We start from the raw sequence: 23,480 nt of genomic DNA, 5'->3' as shown, positions 1-23,480 counted from the left end.
CACACGCACTACTGACTTGTTCTCAGACGCACTACTAAAATGCTCTCACACACACTACTGAAATGCTCTCACACGCAATATTGAAATGCTCTCACATGCACTACTCAAATGCTCTCACACGCACTACTGAATTGCACTGTCACACGCACTACTTAAATGCTCTCACACACGCACTACTTAAATGCTCTCACACACACTACTGAAATGCTCTCACACGCAATATTGAAAGGCTCTCACACGCACTACTGAATTGCTCTTTCACACACAACTGATATGCTCTTTCACACGCACTACTGAAATGCTCTCACACGTGCTACTAAAATGCTCTCACACGCACTACTGAATTGCTCTCACACGCACTACTGAATTGCTCATTCACACGCACTACTGAAATGCTCTCACACACACTACTGAAATGCTCTCACACTCACTACTGAATTGCTCTTTCACACACACTACTGAAATGATCTCACACACACTACTGAATTGCTCTTTCACACACACTATTGAATTGCTCTTTCACACACACTACTGAAATGCTCTTTCACACGCACTACTGAATTGCTCACACACGCTCTTCTGAAATGCTGTCACACACATTACTGAAATGCTCTTTCACGAGCACTACTGAATTGCTTTCAAACGCACTACTGAATTGCTCTTTCACACACACTACTGAAATGCTCTCACACGCACTACTGAAACGCTCTCACACGCGCTACTAAAATGCTCTCACACACACTACTCAAATGCCCTAACACGCGCTACTAAATTGCTCTTTCACAAACACTACTGAAATGCTCTCTCACACACTACTGTATTGTTCTTTCACACGCACTACTGAAAGGCTCTCACACACATTACTGAAATGCTCTCACACGCACTACTGAATTGCTCTCACACGCACTACTGAATTGCTCTTTCACAAACACTACTGAATTGCTCTCACACGCACTACTGAATTGCTCTTTCACACACACTACTGAAATGCTGTCACAAGCACTACTGAATTGCTCTTTCACACACACTACTGAAATGCTCTCACACGCACTACTGAATTGCTCTTTCACACGCGCTACTAAAATGCTCTCACACACACTACTGAAATGCTCTCACACGCACTACTGAAATGCTCTCACACGCACTACTGACTTGTTCTCACATGCGCTACTGAAATGCTCTCACACACACTACTGAAATGCTCTCACACGCACTACTGAATTGCTCTCACACACACTACTGAAATGCTCTCACACGCACTACTGACTTGTTCTCACACGCACTACTGAAATGCTCTCACACGCACTACTGAATTGCTCTTTCACATGCGCTACTAAAATGCTCTCACACACATTACTGAAAGGCTCTCACACGCACTACTGACTTGTTCTCAGACGCACTACTAAAATGCTCTCACACACACTATTGAATTGCTCCCACACGCACTATTGAATTGCTCTCACACGCGCTACTAAAATGCTCTCACACACACTACTAAAATGCTCTCACACGCACTACTGAATTGATCTTTCACACGCACTACTGAAATGCTCACACACACTACTGAAATGCTCTCACACGCACTACTGAATTGCACTGTCACACGCAATACTCAAATGCTATCACACGCACTACTGACTTGTTCTCACACGCACTACTAAAATGCTCTCACACACACTATTGAATTGCTCCCACACGCACTATTGAATTGCTCTCACACGCGCTACTGAATTGCTCTTTCACACACACTACTGAAATGATCTCACACACACTACTGAATTGCTCTTTCACACACACTATTGAATTGCTCTTTCACACACACTACTGAAATGCTCTTTCACACGCACTACTGAATTGCTCACACACGCTCTTCTGAAATGCTGTCACACACATTACTGAAATGCTCTTTCACGAGCACTACTGAATTGCTTTCAAACGCACTACTGAATTGCTCTTTCACACACACTACTGAAATGCTCTCACACGCACTACTGAAACGCTCTCACACGCGCTACTAAAATGCTCTCACACACACTACTCAAATGCCCTAACACGCGCTACTAAATTGCTCTTTCACAAACACTACTGAAATGCTCTCTCACACACTACTGTATTGTTCTTTCACACGCACTACTGAAAGGCTCTCACACACATTACTGAAATGCTCTCACACGCACTACTGAATTGCTCTCACACGCACTACTGAATTGCTCTTTCACAAACACTACTGAATTGCTCTCACACGCACTACTGAATTGCTCTTTCACACACACTACTGAAATGCTGTCACACGCACTACTGAATTGCTCTTTCACACACACTACTGAAATGCTCTCACACGCACTACTGAATTGCTCTTTCACACGCGCTACTAAAATGCTCTCACACACACTACTGAAATGCTCTCACACGCACTACTGAAATGCTCTCACACGCACTACTGACTTGTTCTCACACGCACTACTGAAATGCTCTCACACACACTACTGAAATGCTCTCACACGCACTACTGAATTGCTCTCACACACACTACTGAAATGCTCTCACACGCACTACTGACTTGTTCTCACACGCACTACTGAAATGCTCTCACACGCACTACTGAATTGCTCTTTCACATGCGCTACTAAAATGCTCTCACACACATTACTGAAAGGCTCTCACACGCACTACTGACTTGTTCTCAGACGCACTACTAAAATGCTCTCACACACACTATTGAATTGCTCCCACACGCACTATTGAATTGCTCTCACACGCGCTACTAAAATGCTCTCACACACACTACTAAAATGCTCTCACACGCACTACTGAATTGATCTTTCACACGCACTACTGAAATGCTCACACACACTACTGAAATGCTCTCACACGCACTACTGAATTGCACTGTCACACGCAATACTCAAATGCTATCACACGCACTACTGACTTGTTCTCACACGCACTACTAAAATGCTCTCACACACACTATTGAATTGCTCCCACACGCACTATTGAATTGCTCTCACACGCGCTACTAAAATGCTCTCACACACACTACTAAAATGCTCTCACACGCACTACTGAATTGATCTTTCACACGCACTACTGAAATGCTCACACACACTACTGAAATGCTCTCACACGCAATATTGAAATGCTCTCACATGCACTACTCAAATGCTCTCACACGCACTACTGAATTGCACTGTCACACGCACTACTTAAATGCGCTCACACACGCACTACTCAAATGCTCTCACACACACTACTAAAATGCTCTCACACGCGCTACTGAATTGCTCTCACACACACTACTGAAATGCTCTCACACGCACTACTGACTTGTTCTCACACGCACTACTGAAATGGTCTCACATGCGCTACTGAAATGCTCTCACACACACTACTGAAATGCTCTCACACGCACTACTGAATTGCTCTCACACGCACTACTGAATTGCTCTTTCACAAACACTACTGAATTGCTCTCACATGCACTACTGAATTGCTCTTTCACACACACTACTGAAATGCTGTCACACGCACTACTGAATTGCTCTTTCACACACACTACTGAAATGCTCTCACACGCACTACTGAATTGCTCTTTCACACACGCTACTAAAATGCTCTCACACACACTACTGAAATGCTCTCACACGCACTACTGAAATGCTCTCACACGCACTACTGACTTGTTCTCACATGCGCTACTGAAATGCTCTCACACACACTACTGAAATGCTCTCACACGCACTACTGAATTGCTCTCACACACACTACTGAAATGCTCTCACACGCACTACTGACTTGTTCTCACACGCACTACTGAAATGGTCTCACACGCACTACTGAAATGCTCTCACACGCACTACTGAATTGCTCTTTCACACGCGCTACTAAAATGCTCTCACACACATTACTGAAAGGCTCTCACACGCACTACTGACTTGTTCTCAGACGCACTACTAAAATGCTCTCACACACACTACTGAAATGCTCTCACACGCAATATTGAAATGCTCTCACATGCACTACTCAAATGCTCTCACACGCACTACTGAATTGCACTGTCACACGCACTACTTAAATGCTCTCACACACGCACTACTTAAATGCTCTCACACACACTACTGAAATGCTCTCACACGCAATATTGAAAGGCTCTCACACGCACTACTGAATTGCTCTTTCACACACAACTGATATGCTCTTTCACACGCACTACTGAAATGCTCTCACACGTGCTACTAAAATGCTCTCACACGCACTACTGAATTGCTCTCACACGCACTACTGAATTGCTCTCACACGCACTACTGAAATGCTCTCACACACACTACTGAAATGCTCTCACACACACTACTGAATTGCTCTTTCACACACACTACTGAAATGATCTCACACACACTACTGAATTGCTCTTTCACACACACTATTGAATTGCTCTTTCACACACACTACTGAAATGCTCTTTCACACGCACTACTGAATTGCTCACACACGCTCTTCTGAAATGCTGTCACACACATTACTGAAATGCTCTTTCACGAGCACTACTGAATTGCTTTCAAACGCACTACTGAATTGCTCTTTCACACACACTACTGAAATGCTCTCACACGCACTACTGAAACGCTCTCACACGCGCTACTAAAATGCTCTCACACACACTACTCAAATGCTCTAACACGCGCTACTAAATTGCTCTTTCACAAACACTACTGAAATGCTCTCTCACACACTACTGTATTGTTCTTTCACACGCACTACTGAAAGGCTCTCACACACATTACTGAAATGCTCTCACACGCACTACTGAATTGCTCTCACACGCACTACTGAATTGCTCTTTCACAAACACTACTGAATTGCTCTCACACACACTACTGAATTGCTCTTTCACACACACTACTGAAATGCTGTCACACGCACTACTGAATTGCTCTTTCACACACACTACTGAAATGCTCTCACACGCACTACTGAATTGCTCTTTCACACGCGCTACTAAAATGCTCTCACACACACTACTGAAATGCTCTCACACGCACTACTGAAATGCTCTCACACGCACTACTGACTTGTTCTCACATGCGCTACTGAAATGCTCTCACACACACTACTGAAATGCTCTCACACACACTACTGAATTGCTCTCACACACACTACTGAAATGCTCTCACACGCACTACTGACTTGTTCTCACACGCACTACTGAAATGGTCTCACACGCACTATTGAAATGCTCTCACACGCACTACTGACTTGTTCTCACACGCACTACTGAAATGCTCTCACACGCACTACTGAATTGCTCTTTCACACGTGCTACTAAAATGCTCTCACACACATTACTGAAAGGCTCTCACACGCACTACTGACTTGTTCTCAGACGCACTACTAAAATGCTCTCACACACACTATTGAATTGCTCCCACACGCACTATTGAATTGCTCTCACACGCGCTACTAAAATGCTCTCACACACACTACTAAAATGCTCTCACACGCACTACTGAATTGATCTTTCACACGCACTACTGAAATGCTCACACACACTACTGAAATGCTCTCACACGCACTACTGAATTGCACTGTCACACGCACTACTGAAATGCTCTCACACGCACTACTGAAACGCTCTCACACGCGCTACTAAAATGCTCTCACACACACTACTCAAATGCCCTAACACGCGCTACTAAATTGCTCTTTCACAAACACTACTGAAATGCTCTCTCACACACTACTGTATTGTTCTTTCACACGCACTACTGAAAGGCTCTCACACACATTACTGAAATGCTCTCACACGCACTACTGAATTGCTCTCACACGCACTACTGAATTGCTCTTTCACAAACACTACTGAATTGCTCTCACACGCACTACTGAATTGCTCTTTCACACACACTACTGAAATGCTGTCACACGCACTACTGAATTGCTCTTTCACACACACTACTGAAATGCTCTCACACGCACTACTGAATTGCTCTTTCACACGCGCTACTAAAATGCTCTCACACACACTACTGAAATGCTCTCACACGCACTACTGAAATGCTCTCACACGCACTACTGACTTGTTCTCACATGCGCTACTGAAATGCTCTCACACACACTACTGAATTGCTCTCACACACACTACTGAAATGCTCTCACACGCACTACTGACTTGTTCTCACACGCACTACTGAAATGGTCTCACACGCACTATTGAAATGCTCTCACACGCACTACTGACTTGTTCTCACACGCACTACTGAAATGCTCTCACACGCACTACTGAATTGCTCTTTCACACGCGCTACTAAAATGCTCTCACACACATTACTGAAAGGCTCTCACACGCACTACTGACTTGTTCTCAGACGCACTACTAAAATGCTCTCACACACACTATTGAATTGCTCCCACACGCACTATTGAATTGCTCTCACACGCACTACTAAAATGCTCTCACACACACTACTAAAATGCTCTCACACGCACTACTGAATTGATCTTTCACACGCACTACTGAAATGCTCACACACACTACTGAAATGCTCTCACACGCACTACTGAATTGCACTGTCACACGCAATACTCAAATGCTCTCACACGCACTACTGACTTGTTCTCACACGCACTACTAAAATGCTCTCACACACACTATTGAATTGCTCCCACACGCACTATTGAATTGCTCTCACACGCGCTACTAAAATGCTCTCACACACACTACTAAAATGCTCTCACACGCACTACTGAATTGATCTTTCACACGCACTACTGAAATGCTCACACACACTACTGAAATGCTCTCACACGCAATATTGAAATGCTCTCACATGCACTACTCAAATGCTCTCACACACGCACTACTCAAATGCTCTCACACACACTACTAAAATGCTCTCACACGCGCTACTGAATTGCTCTCACACACACTACTGAAATGCTCTCACACGCACTACTGACTTGTTCTCACACGCACTACTGAAATGGTCTCACATGCGCTACTGAAATGCTCTCACACACACTACTGAAATGCTCTCACACGCACTACTGAATTGCTCTCACACGCACTACTGAATTGCTCTTTCACAAACACTACTGAATTGCTCTCACACGCACTACTGAATTGCACTGTCACACGCAATACTCAAATGCTCTCACACGCACTACTGACTTGTTCTCACACGCACTACTAAAATGCTCTCACACACACTACTAAAATGCTCTCACACGCACTACTGAATTGATCTTTCACACGCACTACTGAAATGCTCACACACACTACTGAAATGCTCTCACATGCAATATTGAAATGCTCTCACATGCACTACTCAAATGCTCTCACACGCACTACTGAATTGCACTGTCACACGCACTACTTAAATGCGCTCACACACGCACTACTCAAATGCTCTCACACACACTACTAAAATGCTCTCACACGCGCTACTGAATTGCTCTCACACACACTACTGAAATGCTCTCACACGCACTACTGAATTGCTCTCACACGCACTACTGAATTGCTCTTTCACAAACACTACTGAATTGCTCTCACACGCACTACTGAATTGCTCTTTCACACACACTACTGAAATGCTGTCACACGCACTACTGAATTGCTCTTTCACACACACTACTGAAATGCTCTCACACGCACTACTGAATTGCTCTTTCACACACGCTACTAAAATGCTCTCACACACACTACTAAAATGCTCTCACACACACTACTGAAATGCTCTTTCACACGCACTACTTAATTGCTCTTTCACACGCACTACTGAAATGCTCTCACACGCACTACTGACTTGTTCTCACATGCGCTACTGAAATGCTCTCACACACACTACTGAAATGCTCTCACACGCACTACTGAATTGCTCTCACACACACTACTGAAATGCTCTCACACGCACTACTGACTTGTTCTCACACGCACTACTGAAATGGTCTCACACGCACTACTGAAATGCTCTCACACGCACTACTGAATTGCTCTTTCACACGCGCTACTAAAATGCTCTCACACACATTATTGAAAGGCTCTCACACGCACTACTGACTTGTTCTCAGACGCACTACTAAAATGCTCTCACACACACTACTGAAATGCTCTCACACGCAATATTGAAATGCTCTCACATGCACTACTCAAATGCTCTCACACGCACTACTGAATTGCACTGTCACACGCACTACTTAAATGCTCTCACACACGCACTACTTAAATGCTCTCACACACACTACTGAAATGCTCTCACACGCAATATTGAAAGGCTCTCACACGCACTACTGAATTGCTCTTTCACACACAACTGATATGCTCTTTCACACGCACTACTGAAATGCTCTCACACGCGCTACTAAAATGCTCTCACACGCACTACTGAATTGCTCTCACACGCACTACTGAATTGCTCATTCACACGCACTACTGAAATGCTCTCACACACACTACTGAAATGCTCTCACACGCACTACTGAATTGCTCTTTCACACACACTACTGAAATGATCTCACACACACTACTGAATTGCTCTTTCACACACACTATTGAATTGCTCTTTCACACACACTACTGAAATGCTCTTTCACACGCACTACTGAATTGCTCACACACGCTCTTCTGAAATGCTGTCACACACATTACTGAAATGCTCTTTCACGAGCACTACTGAATTGCTTTCAAACGCACTACTGAATTGCTCTTTCACACACACTACTGAAATGCTCTCACACGCACTACTGAAACGCTCTCACACGCGCTACTAAAATGCTCTCACACACACTACTCAAATGCCCTAACACGCGCTACTAAATTGCTCTTTCACAAACACTACTGAAATGCTCTCTCACACACTACTGAATTGCTCTTTCACACGCACTACTGAAACGCTCTCACACACATTACTGAAATGCTCTCACACGCACTACTGAATTGCTCTCACACGCACTACTGAATTGCTCTTTCACAAACACTACTGAATTGCTCTCACACGCACTACTGAATTGCTCTTTCACACACACTACTGAAATGCTGTCACAAGCACTACTGAATTGCTCTTTCACACACACTACTGAAATGCTCTCACACGCACTACTGAATTGCTCTTTCACACGCGCTACTAAAATGCTCTCACACACACTACTGAAATGCTCTCACACGCACTACTGAAATGCTCTCACACGCACTACTGACTTGTTCTCACATGCGCTACTGAAATGCTCTCACACACACTACTGAAATGCTCTCACACGCACTACTGAATTGCTCTCACACACACTACTGAAATGCTCTCACACGCACTACTGACTTGTTCTCACACGCACTACTGAAATGCTCTCACACGCACTACTGAATTGCTCTTTCACATGCGCTACTAAAATGCTCTCACACACATTACTGAAAGGCTCTCACACGCACTACTGACTTGTTCTCAGACGCACTACTAAAATGCTCTCACACACACTATTGAATTGCTCCCACACGCACTATTGAATTGCTCTCACACGCGCTACTAAAATGCTCTCACACACACTACTAAAATGCTCTCACACGCACTACTGAATTGATCTTTCACACGCACTACTGAAATGCTCACACACACTACTGAAATGCTCTCACACGCACTACTGAATTGCACTGTCACACGCAATACTCAAATGCTATCACACGCACTACTGACTTGTTCTCACACGCACTACTAAAATGCTCTCACACACACTATTGAATTGCTCCCACACGCACTATTGAATTGCTCTCACACGCGCTACTAAAATGCTCTCACACACACTACTAAAATGCTCTCACACGCACTACTGAATTGATCTTTCACACGCACTACTGAAATGCTCACACACACTACTGAAATGCTCTCACACGCAATATTGAAATGCTCTCACATGCACTACTCAAATGCTCTCACACGCACTACTGAATTGCACTGTCACACGCACTACTTAAATGCGCTCACACACGCACTACTCAAATGCTCTCACACACACTACTAAAATGCTCTCACACGCGCTACTGAATTGCTCTCACACACACTACTGAAATGCTCTCACACGCACTACTGACTTGTTCTCACACGCACTACTGAAATGGTCTCACATGCGCTACTGAAATGCTCTCACACACACTACTGAAATGCTCTCACACGCACTACTGAATTGCTCTCACACGCACTACTGAATTGCTCTTTCACAAACACTACTGAATTGCTCTCACATGCACTACTGAATTGCTCTTTCACACACACTACTGAAATGCTGTCACACGCACTACTGAATTGCTCTTTCACACACACTACTGAAATGCTCTCACACGCACTACTGAATTGCTCTTTCACACGCGCTACTAAAATGCTCTCACACACACTACTGAAATGCTCTCACACGCACTACTGAAATGCTCTCACACGCACTACTGACTTGTTCTCACATGCGCTACTGAAATGCTCTCACACACACTACTGAAATGCTCTCACACGCACTACTGAATTGCTCTCACACACACTACTGAAATGCTCTCACACGCACTACTGACTTGTTCTCACACGCACTACTGAAATGGTCTCACACGCACTACTGAAATGCTCTCACACGCACTACTGAATTGCTCTTTCACACGCGCTACTAAAATGCTCTCACACACATTACTGAAAGGCTCTCACACGCACTACTGACTTGTTCTCAGACGCACTACTAAAATGCTCTCACACACACTACTGAAATGCTCTCACACGCAATATTGAAATGCTCTCACATGCACTACTCAAATGCTCTCACACGCACTACTGAATTGCACTGTCACACGCACTACTTAAATGCTCTCACACACGCACTACTTAAATGCTCTCACACACACTACTGAAATGCTCTCACACGCAATATTGAAAGGCTCTCACACGCACTACTGAATTGCTCTTTCACACACAACTGATATGCTCTTTCACACGCACTACTGAAATGCTCTCACACGCACTACTAAAATGCTCTCACACGCACTACTGAAATGCTCTCACACGCACTACTGAATTGCTCATTCACACGCACTACTGAAATGCTCTCACACACACTACTGAAATGCTCTCACACTCACTACTGAATTGCTCTTTCACACACACTACTGAAATGATCTCACACACACTACTGAATTGCTCTTTCACACACACTATTGAATTGCTCTTTCACACACACTACTGAAATGCTCTTTCACACGCACTACTGAATTGCTCACACACGCTCTTCTGAAATGCTGTCACACACATTACTGAAATGCTCTTTCACGAGCACTACTGAATTGCTTTCAAACGCACTACTGAATTGCTCTTTCACACACACTACTGAAATGCTCTCACACGCACTACTGAAACGCTCTCACACGCGCTACTAAAATGCTCTCACACACACTACTCAAATGCTCTAACACGCGCTACTAAATTGCTCTTTCACAAACACTACTGAAATGCTCTCTCACACACTACTGTATTGTTCTTTCACACGCACTACTGAAAGGCTCTCACACACATTACTGAAATGCTCTCACACGCACTACTGAATTGCTCTCACACGCACTACTGAATTGCTCTTTCACAAACACTACTGAATTGCTCTCACACACACTACTGAATTGCTCTTTCACACACACTACTGAAATGCTGTCACACGCACTACTGAATTGCTCTTTCACACACACTACTGAAATGCTCTCACACGCACTACTGAATTGCTCTTTCACACGCGCTACTAAAATGCTCTCACACACACTACTGAAATGCTCTCACACGCACTACTGAAATGCTCTCACACGCACTACTGACTTGTTCTCACATGCGCTACTGAAATGCTCTCACACACACTACTGAAATGCTCTCACACGCACTACTGAATTGCTCTCACACACACTACTGAAATGCTCTCACACGCACTACTGACTTGTTCTCACACGCACTACTAAAATGCTCTCACACACACTATTGAAATGCTCTCACACGCACTACTGACTTGTTCTCACACGCACTACTGAAATGCTCTCACACGCACTACTGAATTGCTCTTTCACACGTGCTACTAAAATGCTCTCACACACATTACTGAAAGGCTCTCACACGCACTACTGACTTGTTCTCAGACGCACTACTAAAATGCTCTCACACACACTATTGAATTGCTCCCACACGCACTATTGAATTGCTCTCACACGCGCTACTAAAATGCTCTCACACACACTACTAAAATGCTCTCACACGCACTACTGAATTGATCTTTCACACGCACTACTGAAATGCTCACACACACTACTGAAATGCTCTCACACGCACTACTGAATTGCACTGTCACACGCAATACTCAAATGCTCTCACACGCACTACTGACTTGTTCTCACACGCACTACTAAAATGCTCTCACACACACTATTGAATTGCTCCCACACGCACTATTGAATTGCTCTCACACGCGCTACTAAAATGCTCTCACACACACTACTAAAATGCTCTCACACGCACTACTGAATTGATCTTTCACACGCACTACTGAAATGCTCACACACACTACTGAAATGCTCTCACACGCAATATTGAAATGCTCTCACATGCACTACTCAAATGCTCTCACACGCACTACTGAATTGCACTGTCACACGCACTACTTAAATGCGCTCACACACGCACTACTCAAATGCTCTCACACACACTACTAAAATGCTCTCACACGCGCTACTGAATTGCTCTCACACACACTACTGAAATGCTCTCACACGCACTACTGACTTGTTCTCACACGCGCTACTGAAATGGTCTCACATGCGCTACTGAAATGCTCTCACACACACTACTGAAATGCTCTCACACGCACTACTGACTTGTTCTCACACGCACTACTGAAATGGTCTCACACGCACTACTGAAATGCTCTCACACGCACTACTGACTTGTTCTCACACGCACTACTGAAATGCTCTCACACGCACTACTGAATTGCTCTTTCACACGCGCTAATAAAATGCTCTCACACACATTACTGAAATGCTCTCACACGCACTACTGACTTGTTCTCACACGCACTACTAAAATGCTCTCACACACACTATTGAATTGCTCCCATACGCACTATTGAATTGCTCTCACACGCGCTACTAAAATGCTCTCACACACACTACTAAAATGCTCTCACACGCACTACTGAATTGATCTTTCACACGCACTACTGAAATGCTCACACACACTACTGAAATGCTCTCACACGCACTACTGACTGGTTCTCACATGCACTACTGAGATGCTCTCACACGCACTACTGAATTGCACTGTCACACGCAATACTTAAATGCTCTCACACACGCACTACTCAAATGCTCTCACACGCACTACTGACTTGTTCTCAAACGCACTACTAAAATGCTCTCACACACACTATTGAATTGCTCCCACACGCACTATTGAATTGCTCTCACACGCACTACTGACTGGTTCTCACATGCACTACTGAAATGCTCTCAAACGCACTACTGAATTGATCTTTCACACGCACTACTGAAATGCTCACACACACTACTGAAATGCTCTCACACGCAATATTGAAATGCTCTCACATGCACTACTCAAATGCTCTCACACGCACTACTGACTTGTTCTCAAACGCACTACTAAAATGCTCTCACAGACACTATTGAATTGCTCCCACACGCACTACTGAAATGCTCTCACACGCACTACTGACTGGTTCTCACATGCACTACTGAAATGCTCTCACACGCACTACTGAATTGCACTGTCACACGCAATACTTAAATGCTCTCACACACGCACTACTCAAATGCTCTCACACGCACTACTGACTTGTTCTCAAACGCACTACTAAAATGCTCTCACACACACTACTAAAATGCTCTCACACGCACTACTGAATTGATCTTTCACATGCACTACTGAAATGCTCACACACACTACTGAAATGCTCTCACACACAATATTGAAATGCTCTCACATGCACTACTCAAATGCTCTCACACGCACTACTGAATTGCACTGTCACACGCACTACTTAAATGCGCTCACACACGCACTACTCAAATGCTCTCTCACACACTACTGAAATGCTCTCACACGCAATATTGAAATGCTCTCACACACACTATTGAATTGCTCTTTCACACACTACTGATATGCTCTTTTACACGCACTACTGAAATGCTCTCACACGCGCTGCTAAAATGCTCTCACGCGCACTACTGAATTGCTCTCACACTCACTATTGAATTGCTCTTTCACACACACTACTGAAATGCTCTTTCACACGCACGACTGAATTGCTCTCACACGCACTACTGACTTGTTCTCACACGCACTACTGAATTGCTCACACACGCTCTACTGAAATGCTGTCACACACATTACTGAAATGCTCTTTCACGAGCACTACTGAAATGCTTTCAAACGCACTACTGAATTGCTCTTTCACACACACTACTGAAATGCTCTCACACGCACTACTGAAACGCTCTCACACGCGCTACTAAAATGCTCTCACACACACTACTCAAATGCTCTAACACGCACTACTAAATTGCTCTTTCACAAACACTACTGAAATGCTCTCACACACACTACTGAATTGTTCTTTCACACGCACTACTGAAAGGCTCTCACACACATTACTGAAATGCTCTCACACGCACTACTGAATTGCTCTCACACGTACTACTGAATTGCTCTTTCACACACACTACTGAAATGCAGTCACACGCACTACTGAATTGCTCTTTCACACGCGCTACTAAAATGCTCTCACACACACTACTGAAATGCTCTCACATGCACTACTGAAATGCTCTCACACGCACTACTGACTTGTTCTCACACGCGCTACTGAATTGCTCTCACACACACTACTGAAATGCTCTCACATGCACTACTGAATTGCTCTTTCACACGCGCTACTAAAATGCTCTCACACACATTACTGAAATGCTCTCACACGCACTACTGACTTGTTCTCACATGCACTACTAAAAGGCTCTCACACACACTACTAAAATGCTCTCACACGCACTACTGAATTGATCTTTCACACGCACTACTGAAATGCTCACACACACTACTGAAATGCTCTCACACGCACTACTGACTGGTTCTCACATGCACTATTGAAATGCTCTCACACGCACTACTGAATTGCACTGTCACACGCAATACTTAAATGCTCTCACACACGCACTACTCAAATGCTCTCACACGCACTACTGACTTGTTCTCACACGCACTACTAAAATGCTCTCACAAACACTATTGAATTGCTCCCACACGCACTATTGAATTGCTCTCACACGCGCTACTAAAATGCTCTCACACACACTACTAAAATGCTCTCACACGCACTACTGAATTGATCTTTCACACGCACTACTGAATTGCTCTTTCACACGCACTACTAAAATGCTCTTACACACACTACTGAAATGCTCTCACACACACTACTGAAATGCTCTCACACGCACTACTGACTTGTTCTCACATGCGCTACTGAAATGCTCTCACACACACTACTGAAATGCTCTCACACGCACTACTGAATTGCTTTCACACGCACTACTGAATTGCTCTCACACACACTACTGAAATGCTCTCACACGCACTACTGACTTGTTCTCACACGCACTACTGAAATGCTCTCACACGCACTACTGAATTGCTCTTTCACACGCGCTACTAAAATGCTTTCACACACATTACTGAAATGCCCTCACACGCACTACTGACTTGTTCTCACACGCACTACTAAAATGCTCTCACACACACTATTGAATTGCTCCCACACGCACTATTGAATTGCTCTCACACGCGCTACTAAAATGCTCTCACACACTCTACTAAAATGCTCTCACACGCACTACTGAATTGATCATTCACACGCACTACTGAAATGCTCACACACACTACTGCAATGCTCTCACACGCACTACTGAATTGATCTTTCACACATACTACTGAAATGCTGTCACACACACTACTGAAATGCTCTTTCACGTGCACTACTGAAATGCTCTCACACGCACTACTGAATTGCTCTCACACACACTACTGAAATCCTCTCACACACGCTACTAAAATGCTCTCACACGAACTACTGAAATGCTCTCACACGCACTCCTGAATTGTTCTCACACGCGCTACTGAATTGCTCTCACACACGCTATTGAATTGCTCTCACAAGCGCTACTGAATTGCTCTCACACACACTACTGAAATGCTCTCACACGCGCTACTAAAATGCTCTCACACACACTACTGAAATGCTCTTTCACACGCACTACTTAATTGCTCTTTCACACGCACTACTGAAATGCTCTCACATGCACTACTGAATTGTTCTCACATGCACTACTGAATTGTTCTCACACGCGCTACTGAATTGCTCTCACACACACTACTGAAATGCTCTCACACGTGCTCCTAAAATGCTCTCACACACACTACTGAAATGCTCTTTCACACGCACTACTGAATTGCTCTTTCAGACACGCTACTAAAATGCTCTCACACACACTACTGAATTGCTCTTTCACACACACACACACTACTGAAATGCTCTTAGTATTGTGTAGGATGTCTGACTCTTGGCACATCGTTTTCATACTTCCGCTGGGTTTCCCTAATGGGTGGAAGTTAAACCCATATAATTCAGTCATATGATATTTATAATATAATAATATATATAATAATATATAATATATAATATAATATATATTTGGTCTATTTATTATTATTATGTTCTACAAATAAATGTATTTAAACTTTGTTCAGAAAGTTTATATTTTAGTGTTTAAGTTGTTATATGTTTTACCAATAAATAAAATTAAATGGTTTTTGTCATTATCAATATACTTTATTTACTGTGTTATATTTTTTACATCTATTAAAAGAAAAATTATTTCGATCATTTTAAATGGCTGATTAATTAATGAACAAGAAAAAAAAGAAAAGATAATAAAACAAGAACATTTTAAAATAAACAAGCTTATAACTATCAGGAATATGTACAAGGGGTAAATAAAAATCATGTGCAGTTATGTTCAGTGGAGACAGCGGGATTAACCCTTGGCTTCATTTTTACGGCTTCACAGCTCTGTGCTAATTATTTCCATCCTTAAATATAAAGGTGTGCTAAATTACACTCTGTAATATGGTTATAATATATATAACATACATTTTAATATAATTATTGAAATGTAAATCTATAAAACATATTATTTTATGATATTTAAATATTTGTTGTTATACAAAAACCTATTTTCCTAGACAATATTATAATTCCTTTAATGCATAATAATTTTTTTAATTTAGTTAGAAAATTATACAACTACAGTGAAATAGAAAAATAAAACCAAAAAAACGCCCTGCCAGAAGTATTTCTTTTAGCCCATGTGTGTGAGAGCATTTCAGTAGTGTGTGTGAGAGTAAATTCAGAATAATTTCCCTAACGGATCCTCATAGTATCAGATCTGTATCAGGGAAAAAAACTAATTTTTATTCAGACATTCCTGTCTAAGTCAGCATTTTAAAATCTCCTCTTCATCACTGTATAAATGTAAAACTCCACCGTATAGTTTATTACTATATGGTTTAATAAAAAAAACTCTTGAATTAGATTTCTTAAATACGTTTCTATGCACAAGGTGTACAAGTCTACATATCTATGAAGTTAAGTGCAACAAATGTTAAACTGAAATGATTTTTCGTCTGGCTGTCATGGTGCATATTTAGACAGAAACACAAAGAACGTGATAGAAGTAAAAGAGAGAGCTCAGTTATTAATTAATTCATTCTGATTATGACAAAATATTTAAGAAGGCATGGAAAACTGATATTGAACCTATTTTTGTCTCAACTGGTCGTAGTCAGAACCAGAATGTACAAATGTTAGTAAAACATTAATGAGCCAGAATTTCTAACCTGTTACCTTTCTCAGATATTCCATTCATGTTTTGCGAGTTAACTTTCATTTTATATCACATCATACTCTCTGTTACAATTTTGTAGAATTAATCGCAGAATATGTTGACATAATTCTGCATAAAAATTCAGCTTGGCAGAGATAGTGTCAAAACAACTCTGTAAAAGAATAAAAAATATCAATAAGAATTTTGTTTTCAGATATTAACTTACAGGTGTAAAGCCCAGTTTGGAAGAAAACCCCTGAAGAAATGGGGCTAAAGGGCAGAGGTGGACATTTAAAAACTACCTGAAATAAGAAGAGAAAAAAATGGACAATGTTTCTTTGAGGATTTCTGTGCTGGGATTGATCCGTTTTCTTTTTTTGAAATATTCACCGTGTGGAAAAGAGACACATAAAATAAAATAAAACGTTTGACATTTTGCTGTAAATAAAAAAGGAGCATGAGCACTTAACATCAAGCACAAAAGCAGAAAAGGGCTACGTGATGTATGCTGGACAAGATACAGTTTATGACAATCTTAAAATTTTAAGAACTCCATTTGACCTTGAAATTGATCCTAGCAGTGCATCAATTCACATTACACTAGACCATCATAGACCTAGTTTATTTCTGTGTGGTGTGAATTTAGGAATAATTCACTGACATGTTTGGGCTTATTTACCCTAAATTTGTTACAAATTGAAACAAAAGGTATTAAATGAACACACAAACTGAACAACACTCACAGCCCTTTTCAGACATTAAAATTCTTTATAATTAACAATATCAGACAGGTACAAAAACAAAGCTGTAAATATTCAGGTTTTAAATCTAGGTGACATTTGTGGGGTTCCTAAATGAAACCCACACACTTTGTGTCAATAATTATATTTATAACTTAGTTATAACTAATTATAACTTGGAAAACCAATAATTATAACTTGGGAAACCAAATACAAACCGCAGCTATCAGGATCTCATAAACATACAAAGCAGACACCACATCATCTCAAACACAATAATTACTTTTACCTAGCAAATGAATTTTGCAGGCTGACCTAATGATTTAGAAAATGGTGACCACAGGATCAGGACTCTATTTTCATCCTCAAAGCTTACTTATCAAATATCACAGGAAAATAAATCCCCCACCATCTGCTGGAATCATTATAACATTTCCCATTCAAACAGGGGGCATGAAAATGACATTTAAATGAAAAATATTAAAATCTGCCTATATTTGTAGAGCCACCTGTACTGTATGTAAATGCGCTTAGCAAAGGCCTGTAGTTGCAGAAGGTCTTAAAACTACATAATTTCAATGTATGGCAAAGATCCAGAAAAGAACAAACGGCAGAGGAAAGTAAAAGCCATCCAAACCAGTTTCAGTGCTCCAAACACACACTTTTATCCAACATTTACTATCTGTCTAAAGCAAATATTACTCAAAATGATCTGAAAATGATTTGATTTATTTTCTTACAGTGTAAGCCTTGTTTAATCTGTCTTCTGAATAGCCCACAGAGTGAGTTTCACATGTATGTTGTGCTTCATTAAACTATGCAAAAAAAATGGTAGCCAGAGACAAAACAAATCAATGCGCATCAGCTGGACGTGCAGGAGGAGACGCTTTGAAGAACAGCAGACACAACACACTGTTTTTACAAAGTGATTACTGGGAAGAATGCAAAACCTGCAAGTTGGTGCTGGGATGTAAATTTTCCTTTAGCATATCCAGCGTACACATTTAGGCAAGGCTGTGAGACAGCCATTAAATGCTTTAAAATGAAGCCCCTGGAGACAACAAGTTTTAAGGTATCAGTGTTTTATGACTCAGTACTGCATTAGGGCTGAACTACTTGTATGCATCAATCGGTACATACATTTATTTTCTGTATTCACAGGCAGAGTAAAAGCAGTGAAAGATAAACATTTGCTCTGAGACATCTCTCAGTACCATGCAGACTTTATTTGTGTGCTGATCACACTCTGTGGATTGGCAGATGCAGCCAAATGCCATTGTAGTAGGTTGTAACAGTTTAAGTAAAAAAAAAAAAAGGTGTATTTTTTGAGAGCTCCACACACCCTCAATGTGTTTGGCTTTTGATGATCATCTAAGACAGCTTTGAGAAAACTAGTGAGATAATCATTTTTAGGCCAAACTTTGTTAGCTTTGTTCCCATCACTAAGGACATGATAAATTTGTTCTAATTATTATTTGATAAAGCCAGGGAGTCTAAATGAAGCCTAAATGCTAAGATTTCCACTGATCCAAGGCCTTTCAAAGAAGTTCCATTCAAAATAAAATGTCCTTAATAAAAAAATCTTTGGTAAAACACACTATTAATTATTTAATAGGCAAAGATTTTTTTGTGTTTTTCTTTTAATTTAATAGTAAACAAGACCACATATATCCAGTCTAATTGGAAACCAGACCTGGGCACATCCAGTCAAAAACCTTGCTTTCAAAGAAAACTGACCCATGTCACATTCCTGTTACTAAGAATACAGTATGAGCTCGGTATTTTCTTGACTAAGAAAACTGAGCCTGAAAATTGTGTATTGAAGTGAAAAATATTTATTTTTGTATTTTCAATTAAGATTTTTTAAATATATATATATTTCTGTTTCAACTAATTTTGGCCTATGTGGCAACATCTTGGACAACCATGCCCTCAATGAACTGCAGTAAACTAATTTCATGAGCAGAATGAAGTATGGGATTACTGTATGCTGAAACTGCTTCCTGTGGGGGATACTGAGGTAAGTGTGCAGGTTTGTGTTACCTACCCTGTGCGTTTCGTCATGGTACCCAGAGTCATGGGCTGTTTGATCTGAGCCAGAGGCAGCACCACGGTGAGGCTGGGCAGTGAGGTGAGCCGTGGATTCCCCATGTTGTTGTTGGTGAAGTTGTTGTATAAATCCTGGCTGCTCATTTTGGCTGCAAACACAAATGCAAAAGATTAGCCAAAATGATTCAAACTGGATGATCACTGAACAAAGAAGACAAAGATCTCAGAGAAATGTTTTTATTCATTTTAGAGGAGAATTAAACAAATAACCAGAACTAAAGGAATGCCGGACCTCTCCAGTTGTGCTTTCAGTTCACCTGCCTTTGCAGATGCTGACATTCAAATCTGCTCACTTGGACTCAAATTTAACATGTCATCTAACATCCACTTCAAATGATTCGCCACACCATTGGAAAACTTTTGAAATCAACCCACCTTCCTCTGGCTTGTTTGAATCCCGTGATATTTGTTTTCCCCACCAGCTCCTTCACAAACACATAACCCCGGGTTCAAGGCCTCCCATGGAACAACTGGAAATAACCAGCTCAAGATGCTACATTACAAAGACTCTGCTTGTAAGCCCGGCAGTCTCTTAATCAAGGCCAATCAACAGGCTCTCTGCACATTGGTGCAACCCACATGCATGCACATATGGGAAAACACATCACAAAGACAGATGATCCAGAGAATCACATCTGAACTTCCATATGCCGAAGAGCTGAAGTCAAATCTAATCAGGCCATGTCAAAGGCCTAATGATCCTAACCAGCTCTATCACTGCAGCAGAATGAGGCTGCTAGTCTCTTTTACTATCTGACTGCAGACATGCAGCACGCCTTTGTCTTATTGGTCAGAATAAAACATGGCAGACTTGATCTCTGGCGTGAAACAGTTGCATGGATGAAGAGACTGATTTTGTTTTAGAAAACACCAACAAACAATACATGCAGACCCTTTGTTCATGCAACCACTTTAATTTAAAGATACATTTGAATATTTCTTCAAAGAGATGTCCAAATCAGATTTTTCTAAGGTATTATCTGCCAATAAAAAAGTCCAAACCCAAACCAAATGTTTATTAAAGCACACTGCTGAATAGCATGCATGAAAAATGTATAGCAAGTTATAAAAGTTAAAGCCGTGTATATGCCTAAAAACCTAGAGCATGACTTTTCAAGCAATGAAGAAACATTTGTTGCTGATGTTGCTTGAATCTTTTTTTCTTATCAACATGCTTTAAAAATATTAGACAATTCGTTAGCCTTATCTAAAAAATATTTTGCAGAAAACAATATTAACAAAATCTATTTTAAAAAATACAGACGCCTAAGTGCAACACTGCAGAATTAAAACCCGGGATGTTTACTTAAACTGCAAAAACATGCTAAAAATCAACCAATAAAACAACCCTTAATAATCCAGTGTATCTAGTAATTTTGCTCAGGAAAGACTGCGCACACAAAAAACGAGGAAACAATTCCATCTAAAAAGATACATTAAACTACGGCTGTATGGACATGTGGATTACACGACAAATATGTTTGTAATCCTGTGACAACACTGACAACAAAAAAGTATATACTGCTGGCAGCCCAAGGAAAATTCCAAGTTCAAGTGCTTTCAAAAGAAATAAAGAGCAAACCAGTGGGCGCACCACAATACACACTCTGAATGTTTTCCTTGTTCCATTTGTTGCCTTAATAGATGAGTGACAGCCACGTAACATAAAGGAATGAAAAGCAGGGAGGGGGGACATGAAAACAAGGCCCACGTCAAACCTTACAATAAAGGTAGAGCAGCGGAGTGCCTTGTCATTATTTGGAAGGAGCGATCAAGAGGGAGCTGAATATGAGCGGAAAGGGACCACTGAGTGTTTTGGTCCAGTCTTTTAGATCATTAACGTGTAGCTCTGAGTTTCATTAGTCCTTCCAAAGCTCTGCTTTGTGGTCCTCCATTGGCCTGTCTTTTAGACCCATGCCAGCCAACAATGCCAAATGACCTTCGCAGAGGGAGAGAAGACTATAACACAAACCGGTCCTCCTTTCCCCCCAGACTCCCCCTCCACCACTCCTCTTTTGATCGACCAACAGCAGTCTGTACCAGGGCAGCTCCTTAAAGCCCTTCACATTTCAAAAGTGCTACACCCCCAGAGCTTGGGCAGCCACCTTTTGTGTTGAAGGAAGGGGAGCAGATGAGGAAAAAAAATAATCTGTACAGGAAGCAGTCTGAAAAGCCATAATGGTGCTTGAGCTAAAAGAGGAGTGGAGGATGAGGATTTGGGGTGGGGGTGTCAATGAATTTCACATGCAAATCCAACAGACTTTCACTTTTGCCCCTGTTGCTTTGTTTGCTGTTAGCCCCCCCCCAACTCTTAAAAGTAAGCCTGTCAGACTGGGCTCTACACTGGATTGTAGAACAGGTGATCAGTGCTGGCCAAACTGTCACGAGCTGTCACTGAATGCCAAGGGGTCAGAACCCTCCAGACAGCGAAGACAAAACAGCTGAAGACATGTTGGGGATCACGGACAGCCAGAAGATAATACGTGATGATAGTTTAGGTGACTGACAGGTTGATGGCAGGGCATATATCCATGTACTTATGCAGGTGTAAAGAGGCTCAACATTATGCATGAAACTATTAATGAAACAATTAGATATGTTGTAACTTACTTTCTCCCCAGTAAATTTGCAAAAAACTTTAAAATAAATTAATCTTTTACTGTAGTAGTATAAATTCACACTTACAAATGTTA

The 23,480-nt window shown here is 41.7% G+C and overlaps 1 protein-coding gene across 4 annotated transcripts in view; it reads right to left on the bottom strand.

The window, feature by feature from the left end:
* bcas3 (BCAS3 microtubule associated cell migration factor) overlaps nt 1-23,480 on the bottom strand; it is a 465,863-nt gene that overhangs the window by 331,165 nt on the left and 111,218 nt on the right. For all 4 annotated transcript variants that reach the window (XR_007042330.1, XM_047391219.1, XM_047391220.1 and 1 more), the window contains exon 16: nt 20,726-20,876. Coding sequence is in view for 3 of the 4 variants with exons in the window: in XM_047391219.1 (XP_047247175.1) it covers nt 20,726-20,876 (151 nt within the window). In the remaining variant the exon portion in view is untranslated. The remainder of the gene's footprint in view (nt 1-20,725; nt 20,877-23,480) is intronic.

This window comes from Girardinichthys multiradiatus, chromosome 18, assembly GCF_021462225.1.
Source record: "Girardinichthys multiradiatus isolate DD_20200921_A chromosome 18, DD_fGirMul_XY1, whole genome shotgun sequence".
In the NCBI taxonomy this organism is placed as follows: Eukaryota; Metazoa; Chordata; class Actinopteri; order Cyprinodontiformes; family Goodeidae; genus Girardinichthys; species Girardinichthys multiradiatus.
Note: the sequence above shows the minus strand (reverse complement) of the source record. Positions and strands in the feature narration are given on the sequence as shown.